This window comes from Amborella trichopoda, chromosome 11 (assembly GCF_054954075.1).
Source record: "Amborella trichopoda isolate Santa Cruz 75 chromosome 11, AtrichopodaSantaCruz75HAP2 v2.0, whole genome shotgun sequence".
NCBI lineage: Eukaryota > Viridiplantae > Streptophyta > Magnoliopsida > Amborellales > Amborellaceae > Amborella > Amborella trichopoda.
In genome coordinates this window covers 46,559,971-46,572,245 of record NC_142346.1, presented here as the reverse complement: position 1 = coordinate 46,572,245, position 12,275 = coordinate 46,559,971, and the positions used below count along the sequence as shown (strand labels likewise).

Here is a 12,275-nt window from a genome sequence, read left to right as displayed (position 1 = left end):
AGAAAGCCCAATCATTTATAGATCAGATAGAAGCAATTTATTAAAAAATTATGAAAAAGAGAAAAGAAAATACATCTTATGAATCTTAAATACCCTCCAAATATATTCTGAAAATTTGGAATTATAGAATTGTCCATACTCCAATGAACCAAATGAATTTATATCTGTTTAAGTGTTAACCAAAATTGTTTCTATTCTGTCTGCTTCATAAAGAATACAAGTATTTTCTTTCTTTTTTTTGCTCTTTGGTTGGTAAGCTGGGCTTCAAGCCTAAATCCCAGTCGTTCAGGCCAATAAAGGCATCTCATATGTTATGGGTCATGCCTCAATATAATTGCTTTCATATACATTTCCCACTCTCCACAACATTCAATAAATCCTTTCTCCACCAACCGTTCACGGCATAAACCATCTTCTCTCCCATGAATACCTAAAATGTGTTTACTTTTAATCGATAAAATTTATGGGGTAACCCTGGTACCTCGAGCTTTGCAGCCAATGAAATCACTCTACAAATCTCTACAACCTATATCACTCATCACCATCATCAAATGCAAAATCCATGTTAGCAACATAGCCTGCCTCTCTCATTTGCTCAGCCAGACTCGCCAACGTTGCATAAATCTCTCTTGCTTGTGGGTTAGAAGTATCTCCGACGAGAAAGGGATGGAAAATGTTGTTCACCTCTATCCAAGTGCACCCTGGAGCCTTCCTAAGACCCCTATCTCTCATCATAATTCTCACGCTAGCCAACTTATCCCAAAACCCGGCAGCCGCATACATATTCGCTATCAACACATAATAACCAGGATTTTCGGGCCTCATATCCAATAGCTTCTCAGCTGCCCAACCCCCCACCTCTGTGTTTCCATGGATCCTGCAAGCTCCTATCAAAGTAGTCCACATAGCACTTGTTGGTTCAAATGGCATGCCTTTCATAATCTCTTCGGCTTCTTTCAGCAAGCCAGCTCTCCCAAAGAGGTCAACCATGCATGCATAATGCTCCATCCTTGGCATGATTCCATGATCAGTGATCATTCTCTCAAAGTGCCAGCGGCCTTGAGCTACTAAGCCAGAGTGGCTACAGGCTGAAAGGACAGAAACCATGGTTATATGGTCAGGTTTTATCTTGTGCTTTAGCATCTCATTGAATAGTTTCAAAGCTTCATTGCCCTTTCCTTGCATTCCGTAACCAGCAATCAATACAGTGTAGGTGACCTCGTCTCGCTCTTGCATCCTATCAAACAGCTTATGAGATTCTGATATTCTACCTGACTTTGCATACATGTCGACAAGGGAGTTCCAAATTAGAAGATGAGGCTCAAATTTATTTTTTATAATGTATGAGTGGAGCTCCTTTCCATGTTGCAAGTTAGCTACACGGGCACATAAAGGGAGAACACTGGCTATTGTTACAAAATTGGGTTTGTAGTCAGAGAAAACCATCTCTCTGAAAAGGAATGATGTTTCCTCACAAAGGGCCGAATGTGCATAACCAGCTATCATAGCATTCCAAGTAATCAAACTCCTAGATTTGATCCTCATAAACAAAATATAAGCATCGTCTAAGGCACCACACCTTGAGTACATAGTGATCAATGCATTTGTAATTGTCTCTATATCATAAAAAAGGAATCGAATTGTGGATGCGTGTATTTCTTTGCCAAGTTTTACACACCCCATATGAGAACACGCACTAAGGCCGATTGTTAATGTGACATAATCAAGTTCTACCAGCTTGCATCTCATATGAGATATCAGTCTGAGTGCCCCAATATGATTCCGGGTTTGCACATTTCCACCCAGTACAGTGTTCCAAGTCACAGTGTTGGCCTCGAGGCCATTAGTGTGCATACTGTCGAACATTTGAAAAGCTTCATTCCATTGCCCCAATTGTGCATAGCCCCCAATAATGGCATTCCATGAAATCACATCTCTCTCCATCATTTCGTCAAATACCTTACGAGCTGTTTTGATCTCTCCACATTTAGCATACATTGCAACTAAAGAATTATGCACAAAGACACTCCAATTGAGACAACTTCTCTCTACACATTTGTGTATCTCTCTTCCCATTCTCAAATCACTTTCTTCCCCACAAGCTTTCAAAACCGATGGGAAGGTGAAATTATCCGGATCGACTCCAATTTTCTCCAGTTGTTTATAAGCATCAATGGCTTCTCTGAAAAACCCATCTCTTACATAGGATGCAATCAACACATTCCATGGGATGACATCGCTAGAGAGAGGATTTTGGGCTATGAGGTGTGCATCATGGAGGCTGCCACATTTGCAATACATGGTCACAAGTCTGGTGATTATAAGAGGATTGTTGTGGTCATGGCCCAAGGTTATGATTTGGGCATGGAGTTGCTTGCCACTAGAGAGAGATTTGAGGGTTCCACAGGCATGGATGAGAGAGGAGAGAGAGTGGGGGTTTGGTGGGAAGCCATGGTGGTGGAGGAGAGAGAAAGCATTGAAGGCCTTGTCAAATTGGCCCTTGTCAGTGAAGACTTTGATGGATGATTGGAGAGAGATTGAGAGTGTTGTTGCCCATGTTTTTGGCCTGCCAAAGAGAGAGGCAGGCAGCATGGGATTTGTAAGAATTTGGGTTGTGGTCATGGGCTAAGGGGTCATCATGTGGGCACGGAGCTGCTAGATTTTACAGAGAGAAATGTGGGTTTCAGAGGCAGGGATGACAGAGGAGAGAGAGTGCGGTTTTGGTGGGAAATAGAATCCATGGCAGTGGAAACGAGAGATATTTGAAGGATTGTATTCTAGTCCTAAAAAATTTATGGAGCTGCTTGCTTTTAAAGAGGAGACAGAAGGTGAACAAGCATTTATCTCTGGACTCGGTATCTGTCAGTCCACGGAGTCACATGATAAATGCGGGCCCTTTAATCATTTATTTTTGAAATAGAATTTAATCCTAATTTTTAAGGAACATATAATTTTTAACATGCACATCATTAATATCTAAAAATAAATAAATTTTAAAAAACTATATTTTTGGGAAAAAATATTGGATTTGTTGATTTTACCTTTGATTTGGAAGACTATTATTTAAGGCGTAATATCTACACTTTTTTTTTAGTGGAAGGTGTAGATCTCCAAGCCCTGCAAAGTAATAGGTGTAAGCTTGCACATACCAAAGAATCTTGCACGTATCAAAGAATATTTTTTTTCTAGATATTACATTATTAAGATTAAAAAGTGGACATATGTTGTAAGAATAAAAATGGGCCAAGAGAGATGATGGGCAAAAAATCCTAGACTTAAGACATAGTAACCATGAACTGGGTCATTGAAAGATAAGAGAACCAGGATTTTTTCAAATATGTGAAAGTATATCCATTACTTTAAATAATTTTTTATGCCAAAAGTTATTTTCCTATATTTTAAGGTTATTTTAAATCTCTAAGTTATTTTCCTATATTCTAAGGTCCTATTTTGAGGGTGCTAAGTTCCTCCATTCCTAAAGTTTGGGCGTGCAAGCTCTCCCTAACATTTTTTCCTTTATGCTTCCAAAAATAAATCCCATCCTCTCTGAAAATTTAGATTTGCAAGTCCACTCCAAATTTTATTTTCCTTTCTTTCTAAATCTCCTAAGACGTAGATATTACTTTTTTTTTTTTTGGTTTGATCTCACTCTTTTCTAAAATGTGGAAGTGCATGTCCTCCTAAAGTTGTTTCCTGTTTTTTAATTCAAACCTCCTATTAAAACTTGCAAGTGCACGTCCTCCCAAAATTAATTCCCATTTTTTAGTTTAAAACTACAAAAATTGGTATTTACTGGTTTTTGCGAATTTTTTTTGGCTTCTAGAATCAATCTATTATCTAGGTGAGGTAGTCTTTCTCTCACACAATCCCTATGTGTTCTCTCTCTCATCTCTGAATTCGTGGGTGGGAAATATCACCCTATTTATTGTCACTATACAAAATTTATACATAAATAATACCAATAGTGAAATTATGTAATAATATATTTCATATTGTAATTATATAATAATATAGTTCATTAATAATATAATAAGAGAAATGATCCTATAGGACCCTCCTTCACCTATGTGTGTAGAACCCTTAAGGATTATCATTAAATTTGACACGGATCTCTAAAAAAGTCATGTCTCACACCCATGTGATAACTTTTTTAGAGATCCGTGCTAAATTTTATGGTGATCTTTTGAGGTCCCACACACATGAGTGGAGGAAGGTCCTATAAGATCATTACTCATATAATAATATGTAATATATAATTATATAATAATATAATTCATCAATAATATAATAATATGTACTTATAGGCTATGGAGAAAACACAAAGGGTTACAAGTTGTACAATCCCATCATTAAAATGGTATGAGATGTGATCTTTTGATGAAAATAGAGTATGGGATTGGAAAAGTAATAAAAAAAAGAAAACTATTGAGGTTAATGAAGTGGAAGATAACGAAGAAATTGAGCAACAAGAAGGATTGTTGAGTCCTATTCGTGATTTTTCTTCCAACGGCCAATCTACTTCTTTAATAAGTAGTTCATCTCATAGGCCCACAAAAAACAAAAAGCTTTCAAAATATTTATTTGATTACTTGTAGGTTTGATGTTGAAAATGAAGATCTCACATTGCTTTGCCTTTATACAGATTTAGACCCTATTTGTTTTGATGAAGCATGTAAACGTAACGTGTGACACGGATGAAGAAATTGAAGCAATTGAGAGGGGAATGACATATAGAAGCTTACAACACCTCCCAAGGGCCACAAAGCCATTGATTTAAAATTTATATAGAAAACACAGAGAAATGTTATTGGTGATATCAAAAGCAATGTTGTCAAATTTGCTTCGAAGTCTTCTTCGGTTTGGTGAGAAAAAAAACCTAATGTTTCATGAGATAAGCCAACATATTGATGCATAGTTCCATTTCATTTGAGACAAGTTAAAGAGAAGAAAGTTGAATTTGTTTAAACAAAGACACATGATCAAGTTTCCGACATTTTTACAAAATCCCTTAAATATTCAAAATTTGAGGGGTGTTAAAAATAAGCTTGATTTTCATTTAGGACATTTTGAGTATTCTATTCAAATATATGAAATATTTTGAGAAATTTATGTTAAGGACAATTTTAAAATAATGTACTAAGAAATTTGTAGAATTTCAAGACGACAATTTCAAATTCTTAGTACATCATTCCAACGTAACAATTCCAAAGAGAGGATCATCATTCCAAAGTGGAGGATAGACGAGGTGTAGATAGAGTCTAAAAAGAAAATAAGAAATAAATAGAGTCTTGAAAGATCTTAAGAAGTAGATAGAGTCTAGAAAGATCTTAAGAAGTCTATATATCCACATACTATGTAGTGAAAAAATTGTATTAATTTGATCTCTTTGGTGTATATAAGTACAAATTAAAAAAAATAAGCATCATTCCTCCCAACTTCTAACATTGCATCCCTCTTTGTAAGTGCCCTTTCCTTTCGGGGAAGGGAAAAAGGAAACGAAAAAAAGCGGAAAAAGGAGAAAAAATAGAGAAAATTTGAAAAGAAAGTAAAGGGAAAAAAAAAAAAAAAAGAGAACTCAAAATTGTACTAATGGAAAATTATACTGCAACATGATTTACTTCGGTATAAAAGTTGGGGAGCTTAATACTTCCCACCGAAGGTGAAACTCCAAAGTATTCAAATAAAAATAAATGTGATACACTTTACAAGCTAAAATCTATAAGAAAATTTTTCAAAACTACTTGACACACTCTAGACTTTCAGATTTTACGACCAGCCTTATGACAGACGACCTTCAAAAGAATGAATATTATGTCTTTCTTAACCCTCTATACTCTTTTACATGGATCACGTAGGCTTCTTTCTCGTTCATTAAGGAAGCTTGTTTTTTATTTTCCCATAATACTTTCAAATTTTTTGAATGAAATATAGGTATGGTAATTTTGACTATTACTAAACCGAATACGAACACTAGCGTCACGGAGTCACCTCAAGGGACTCCGAATTAGAGAGGACAATTTTTATATGAAAAATTTTAAAAACTCAGTTCATTTGGCAGTTTCTCCCACAGAAGAGCCTAGCTTTTGATCTAGTACGAGTTGGCTGGGGTGAGTCCAGAGTTAGCCGATGTAATTTTCCAAGCACGGATTTATGCCCTCGAGGTTATGTTCCTTTCGTTGAATTCCTGCTTGGGTGACATAAAACAATATTTGTTTCTATCTTAAATTCACGGGAAAGTTCCATTTTGGGAAACTATTACCCTCTAAAATCTTTTGGCTTGTGTTATTTAATAGTTTGTGTTATACGAGACAATATTGTTTGGTTCGCTTCGGAGCTTTTTTTAGTTTGGCAGGAAAAAAAAAAAACAAGCATTTTAATAGAAGGGATTGTCTATAAAAGTGACCATAGGTCTTTTATACATAGAGGTCTCAATCATTCTTGTCTTCTAAATTTCAAAATGAGTGGTCCAATGAGTGTCATTGAATAGACAGTTTTAAAATAGAAAATCTCGGATTTTGCGACTCACTCCAAGCCATCCAATTTGACATCTAAAGAGTTAAAGTGATTGTGACCTTTATGTACGAAAGATTAATAGTCTCTTTATATACAATTCCATATAAAAATCCATTGTTTAATGACCTTAAAAAGATTATAAAATTACAAAAATCAGACTATGCAAAAATCAGGCTAAATCAGAGAATGTAGTTTGTAGAATTTGACGACTGCAGTCGAAACAACACGAAGATGACAGCATTGCTTAAAATCCTTTTTTTCTCTCTTTTTTAGGAAACATCATCTCAAGGTTGAGATGATGAACTTGGAGATTCTCCAACAGCTTTTTTTTCAGTTGGGTTTTGGGTATGTATTAACAGTATAAGATTCACATCTTTCATATTTTTCCTTCCATCTTTTTTCTCCACCCTAAAAGTACCAAGAAGTGCTAGCTGGTTTGGACAAAGTAATTGAATTAGTACGTTGGGTGGACCCATTCTATGGTGTAATGCCACTCTTGTTATCTTCCATTCAAATGCTAAATTATTTGTCACCAGCCATTACTTATCTTTTCTTTCATGCACCTTCTCCTCTCTTTCTTTCTTGGGTTTAGTTCTTCCAAACCATGAAGTCCCACCCTTTCACTTTCTTTCCTTTCAAAGTGTCAAGTCTCTTGTAATCTATAAAGAGTAATTCTTAACCACTTCTTGAAGTTTTTTGGTTTTGATTGTAAGCGTATCTTCAAGTTTTTGAACAATCTCTCCAACTCCCTTTCATTTCTTGGCAAAAACAATGATCTTTCCTTCTTTTCACTATGGTTTTCTTGATCTTCTACTCGGCCAAATCTAACCTTCATTTCTAATCTACTTGGCTCTAGGAGTCATTGTTCAGTGCTTCTAACTTACTCTTACGGTTATTTTTATTTCTTTAGGTCTTTTTCTGTCAAATTGATCATATGACCTTGACAAGAATGAAATTTTGTAAAAAAAAATAAAATAATTCTTCATTATCATCCAAGTTTTATCCCAATTAATTAGGGTCTGCTATATACTCCATTCTTTTCTATCAAGGTCATAAGTTCTGTAAAACCAAAAGCCTCAATTTCTTTTCTTACTACTTCTTTCTATATCGTTTTAGGCATTCATCTTCCCTATCTAGATATTTCTACTAGAACCAAACCACACCTCCAAACCGTGTTATATTAGGCGTACTATGGACATGTTGTTTCTTGATAGTACGACATTTTGCCCCATACAGCATGGCTTGTCATAAAGCAGTCATATGAACTTCCCCTTCAGTCTCAACGGTACACGGCGATCCAAATCGATGCTGTATTAGGCGTATGTTTTAAATGGCCAGCCCTCTTAAGTATATTTTCCCTCATCTTATTGCCAATTGAAGCCACGTTTAAGTTTCCTTGTATGTATTTATTATGAATTCTATCATTTTTTTTGTCTTGCCATCTATCTATCTCAACATCCTCATCTCAACTACGTTTATCCTATGGAAATGTTGTTTCTTGGCAGCACAACATTCTACCCTATAAAGAAAGGCTCGTCATAAAGCAGTCTTATAAACTTCCCCTTCTCAATGGTATGGGGCGATAAAAAAAAATGTTTCAAGCTATGAAATAATATATTCACTAAGTTATCTAGACCATCCATTTTGAAGTATTAACAAATCTGCATGCATACTATCATTCAAAATTTTAAAAAAATTCCAATCCAATCCAATTCAGTAATCACAATAACAAAGTGGCTCCGAAGGTTATCAGAATCCAATCCATGTGTTGGAACGTGCAAGTCAAATTACCTCTGTGCTCTAAAAATTAGGTCCTCTATACTTTAAAAATTAGGTCAAAAAGTCCAACCCAAAAATAGATTTTTAAGCGGTGTCTCACAAACTGTGTCCATAATAATACAAGGGAACTGTGCCCAATAAGCTGTTCCAATAGTACCAACCAGATCCAATTAGGACCAGGGCAGGGCCTCCTCGGGGCTCAACCGGCCAAATCCAACTAGAGTCACATAAGGGAACGTTTGCCAAAAAAAAAAAAACCTCGGATTTATCCAAAACCTAGGGTTTTTCTAAGGGGAACGGTTTCTATGTATTTTCTACAGTATAGAAGTTCTATCCTCCCCTTACCATCCAGCCGTCCAATTTTAATCAAGAGAGTCACTCACCATTTGATCTCAGTTCCGATGTCTCAGAGTATTTTATTTTTAGTTTTTTTTTTTATATAAATTGTATGAATATGAAATTTAATACGTGCCATCTTCTCATTAGAACACACTTATAAAAAAATATTAAAAATAATTTTTTGGTAAAATATAATGACCACCCCTTGAAACTTTCAGGGATGTTTTGATAATTTATTTTATTGAAAATATTTTTTATATTTTTCGCTAGTGCGAGTTTAATAGAAAAATGGACGTCCAAAATTTGGTGTCAAAATAATTTATATAAAAAAATTAAAAATAAAATAGTGTAGAGACGTGACATTGTGATTGGGACAATCTTAGCCCTCCATTCAGAATGGAAGGTTGGATAAGGGAGATGATAGAACTTGTATGCTGTAGGGGAAGCATAAAAAGCTTGCCTTTTCTAAGACGATGTAATTTTCAACTTGGTATTGGGTATATGTTTGTTTGGATGACATATGGATATAACTAGGGTTACATATTTCCATGTTTGCACTCACCCGTATGTAAGCTTTGAGTTTTGGTTACTTTCTAGGGCATAAGTCCTGCATGCTCGTATTTGAACAAGCCCTCGTTTTCAATGTTTTGAGCAACATATCTGATGGAACTACTGTAGAAATGCAGGTACAATATGATTTTTGTGGCATAGTTAATTACCTCTTTTTTTAAGGAAAAAATTTATATAAAGTTGCGACTTTAAAATATAAAGTAAACGTGTACCCCAAAAATCTATTGGAAAAAGGTTGTTTTAGTGCTGGCAAGCTCTCTAATCAATCATCTCGACGTGGAGATGGATGAATATGAAAAAAAAAAAAAAAAAAAAGATTTGGAGTCCAAAAAATAGTGTATTTTGCAACATAATTTCAAGACCTTCCATTTTTCAGATTTTCATGTTTTTAAAGATCAAAATTTTAAAATTAGAGATAAAAATAGATTCTTACATTATCCAAAGAAATTTTGACAGCATCATACAATTTAGAGGTGTGCCTTACTTTTGATTATTTAAGGTTGTGGAGACTTTTTTTTTTGAAAGCCAAAGTCTTACTTAACGCAAAAATAAACTCAAAAGCTTCAGTATCCGATAATCTAAACCTAGGTTTTAGGAGGTATGTGGTGTTTGGATTGGACATAACCTAGATTTTTATATTGCCTTTGTTTAGATCCACGAGTTAAAAAAACCTGGGAGTTAATTTTTCGATCTAAATTTTGAGACTTTTGTGCATTACTCGAAATTGGTGGTTTTCAAACTGCAAACCAAAACAACAAAATCTACCACAAAGACTTCAATTGGAGAATGAGTTCAGGGCCATGATCTAATCCTTCATCCATTTTTTTTTTTAATAGGTGCATTGGCAACAATTAGCTAACATCACAAATAAACATACAAGAAGGGTGCTATTGGCACCCATAATTTCATTATTCCCACGTAGGTTATGGGTGGGAACATCAAAATCAACGTCTTTTGAACATTCAAGCCATGTTTGTGTCAACAAAAAGGAATAATAGAAGGAAAAAATTTATGTAATGTTGCGACCTTAAAATGTAGAAGTAAGGTGCATCTCAAAAATCCATCGCATAAGGCTTTTTGACATTAGAAAACCTTCTAATTGATCGTCTCCATCTCGTGTTATATGAAAATTATATATATATATATATATATAGAGAGAGAGAGGGAGAGAGAGAAAAGATGGGATTAACCCACTAGCTCTATGAGCCCAAGGGTTCAGATTGAATCTGGGCCAATCTAACGATCACTGATGTCCAGTAGTGCTTGAATTTTTTTTTTTTTCTACAGATTCAAATCACTTGAAATTTTAGAGATGGGTTTTTCTACATTGGAGATTGAAGACATGGAATGTGAAGTGTTTGTGCCATTGAAGTATAGTTACAGCGAATTACAAGATGAAAGCATTAGGCAATGTTTCTTGTATTGCTCACTATACACCGAGGACTATCAAATTGAAAAGAATAATTTGGCTGAGTGTTGGATGTGTGAGGGGCTCCTAAGCAGAGTGGATAATCTCAAGGATGCTAGAAACAAAGGCCACGGTCTAATTGACTCATGGATGATAGAGGAAGTAGCTGGAGATGTATCTCGTGTGAAGCTCCACGATGTGATCCGAGATGTTGCCATAGCGTATCGGCTCCACAAGAGAGGGCAGGGGTTTCATCGTGGAAGCAGGATTGGGACTAAAGGAATCACGTAGGGTTGAAGAATGGGGAGAGGTCCAATGCATATCGCTGATGGGTAATGAAATGGAGAGACTTCCAAATCACCCAGTGTGTCGAGCTCTCACGACATTGATACTCAGAGAAAATAAAAAGTTGAATAACATTCCGGAGGGCTTCTTTGAATGTATGGACGCCCCCCTAAAGGTGTTCGATCGATGCCACAATCGTTATTCAACTTGAAGAATCTCCATTACCTCTCTCTGCACGCTTGTGCCAACCAACCTAGTTAACCTTCCTCCTGTAGGAGGACAGAGAGCAACTCCAAGTGCTGGATTTCGGAATCAAAAGATTGCCAGAGAGGATGGGAGAAGTAACCAACTTAAAGCTTCGAAACCTAGGATGGACTCCTGATCTTGAATCCATAAAACATGGGGTTATATCAAAGCTATCATCTCTGGAGGAGTTGGACGTCATGTACAGCGGATACAGGACAAAAATGTAGTAGCACAGAAGGATGTTGGGAGGAATTTGAAGAGCTGGAGCGCTTAAGGATAAGCAGAAATGGGAACCGCCTATTTTTCAACAAAAAAAAAAAAAAAAACAATGGGATTGAAAGATATTTGATAAGATACAAGGAGTAGGGGTACAAGGGTGCCAAGGTGGTTTGAGTAGTCTTGAGCAAAGACTACCGCCCAGCCCATGAAAAGGTTGAATTTTCTGAATATTGAATGAAAGATGTTATGAATTGGATTTTGTTGCCCTCGATGTTGTTGTTCCCAGCTTGAATGCTTTGGCGCTATGGGATTTTCCAGTTGTGAGGAGAATTTTGGAAGGGAGATGGAGACCATCATCTTCTCAATCTCAAAGTCAAGGAAGTGCAGAGAAGGAGGCTCCCTCTTGGTCTCCGAGAAGCACAAATGCTAAGGGAAAAAGAATGGTGGGAGGGATTGGAGTTGGAAGATGAGCCTACCAACTCTGAACTCCGTTTTTTTTTGGTGAAGAAGAAGAATATAGGTAAGTGAGAATGTGAGGGGTGGTTCCATTAGCAGCTCATGAGGTTTCGTTCACCCGTGTGCTAACTTCCAACCCTATAACTTGTTATCCATCTCTCTCTCTCTCTCGCCCAAGAGTTTACCCATGAGGCGATCTTCATGCCTATTCTCTCTCTCTCTCTCTTTGATTCTTGGCCCATTGTGGAGAAAACACCTTGTCAGCAATCATGCAACGTCTACCTCTCTCTAACTTGCGAAATGCTCAGAATATGGCCTTCATCCATGACGTGAGCTTCCAAGGCTGTAAGCTCTCTCTCTCGTAAAATTAATGGCGAAAGCCAGTGTATGAAACATTGTATTAGTGGGGCTGGTCGCCGCCCATTGATCTCGTATTGAATCCTTGGATCGCGAATCAAGG

At 36.3% G+C, this 12,275-nt stretch overlaps 1 protein-coding gene across 1 annotated transcript; it reads right to left on the bottom strand.

Moving 5' to 3' along the window:
• Window positions 1-167: 167 nt before the first annotated feature.
• On the bottom strand, window positions 168-2,865 carry LOC18427703 (Tetratricopeptide repeat (TPR)-like superfamily protein). The gene has a single exon (XM_011622662.3). The coding sequence runs from the start codon at window positions 2,620-2,622 to the stop codon at window positions 532-534; it is 2,091 nt and encodes a 696-aa protein (XP_011620964.2). The 5' UTR covers window positions 2,623-2,865; the 3' UTR covers window positions 168-531.
• Window positions 2,866-12,275: the final 9,410 nt, after the last annotated feature.